The sequence below is a fragment of the Cebus imitator genome, unplaced genomic scaffold (genome assembly GCF_001604975.1).
Source record: "Cebus imitator isolate Cc_AM_T3 unplaced genomic scaffold, Cebus_imitator-1.0 Scaffold577, whole genome shotgun sequence".
NCBI lineage: Eukaryota > Metazoa > Chordata > Mammalia > Primates > Cebidae > Cebus > Cebus imitator.
Genome location: NW_016107892.1, coordinates 740,283 through 741,864, shown reverse-complemented (window position 1 = coordinate 741,864; position 1,582 = coordinate 740,283). Strand labels below are relative to the sequence as shown.

Below are 1,582 nucleotides of genomic sequence, written 5' to 3'. Positions count from 1 at the left end.
TGTTGACCAGGATGGTCTCGATCTCTTGACCTCGTGATCCACCCGCCTCGGCCTCCCAAAGTGCTGGGATTACAGGCTTGAGCCACCGCGCCCGGCAAATCCTATCTCTACTAAAGAAAATACAAAAATTAGGCAAGTGTGATGCATGTGCCTCTAATTCCAACTACTCAGGAGGCTGAAGCAGAAGAATGGCTTGAACCTGGGAGACAGATGTTGCAGTGAGCTGAGATTGTGTCACTGCATTCCAGCCTGGGTAACAGAGCAAGACTCCATCTCAAAAAATAAAACAAAAAATAAATATATTTGTGCACACACACACAATATTAAGGAACATCTTCGAACATTTTTTTTTTTCTTCTCTGAGACAGAGTCTCACTCCATTGCCAGGCGCCAGATTGGAGTGCAGTGCCGCGATCGTGGCTCACTGCAACCTCCGCCTCCCGGGTTCAAGCAATTCTGCCTCAGCCTCCCAAGTAGCTGGGATTACAGGCGTGTGCCACCGCACCCAGCTAATTTTTGTATTTTTAGTAGAGACGGGGTTTCACCATGTTGGCCAGGATGGTCTCGATCCCTTGGATCTTGTGATCCACCCGCCTCAGCCTCCCAAAGTGCTGGGATTACAGGCGTGAGCCACAGCGCCTGGCCGAACATTTTTTTTTTTTTTTTTTTTGAGATGGAGTGTTACTCAGCTGCTCAAGCTGGAGTGCAGTAGCGCCATCTTGGCTCACCGTAACCACCGTCTCATGGGTTCAAGCAACTCTCCTATCTCAGCCTCCCAAGCAGCTAGGATTGCAGGCACCTGCCATCATGCCTGGCTCATTTTATTTCAGTAGGGATGGGGTTTCATCATGTTGGCCAGGCTGATCTTCAACTCCTGACTTCAGATTATCTGCCCACTTTGGCCTCCCAATGTGCTAAGTTTACAGTCCTGAGCCACCATGACTGGCTGCATCTTAGACATTTAAAAGCCTCTGTAAAAGCATAAGGAAACAAAGCAACTCATTCAGCAGCAGCAGAATTAGAGGCTGAGTTTTCTACAAGGACATCTGCCCTTCAGAGAGCTGCCTCTCCTTTTTATGTTTAAAGTTTGTCAGAAACTTGCAGTCTGGCTGCAAAAATACTCTGAGAGTACCCAATGGCCAGGAAAGCAACAGGTACAAGCAGCAGCTTCCTTGGCTTCAGAAATACTGACATGGAACCCAACCCATACGTGTGTGGGGTCTGCTCCCAAGGCCTGAAGCACTGTGGGGCAAGAGCAGCTCCCTGGCTCCACACCTGGCCCTCCTCTGCTAACAAGGAAGAAGAACTGTTGGCTCACATCCTCACTGCTGTCATCCACCTTCACCAGGTAGCCTTCATCACAGATCTGCCCTCCTTGCTCGGCATAGAAACAGGTCTTGTCCAGCAGCACTCCACACTCCTGGCCCGTGGACACCTCTTCCACAAACATCTTCTCCCTGCGCAGAGCCAGCACCGTAGCCACTGTGTTCTCAAATACTGCTCGAGGGAAATGCATAGAAGTGGGACAGTGGGTCAATGACCTTTTCACACTTTCTTAGCTGGCTTTTGCTGCACTGTTTCT

General features: G+C 49.7%; 1 protein-coding gene across 2 annotated transcripts in view; it reads right to left on the bottom strand.

The window, feature by feature from the left end:
* AARS1 (alanyl-tRNA synthetase 1) overlaps positions 1-1,582 on the bottom strand; it is a 36,491-nt gene that overhangs the window by 9,184 nt on the left and 25,725 nt on the right. For both annotated transcript variants that reach the window (XM_017516254.2, XM_017516253.2), the window contains exon 12: positions 1,319-1,497. In XM_017516254.2, coding sequence (XP_017371743.1) covers positions 1,319-1,497 — 179 coding nt within the window. The remainder of the gene's footprint in view (positions 1-1,318; positions 1,498-1,582) is intronic.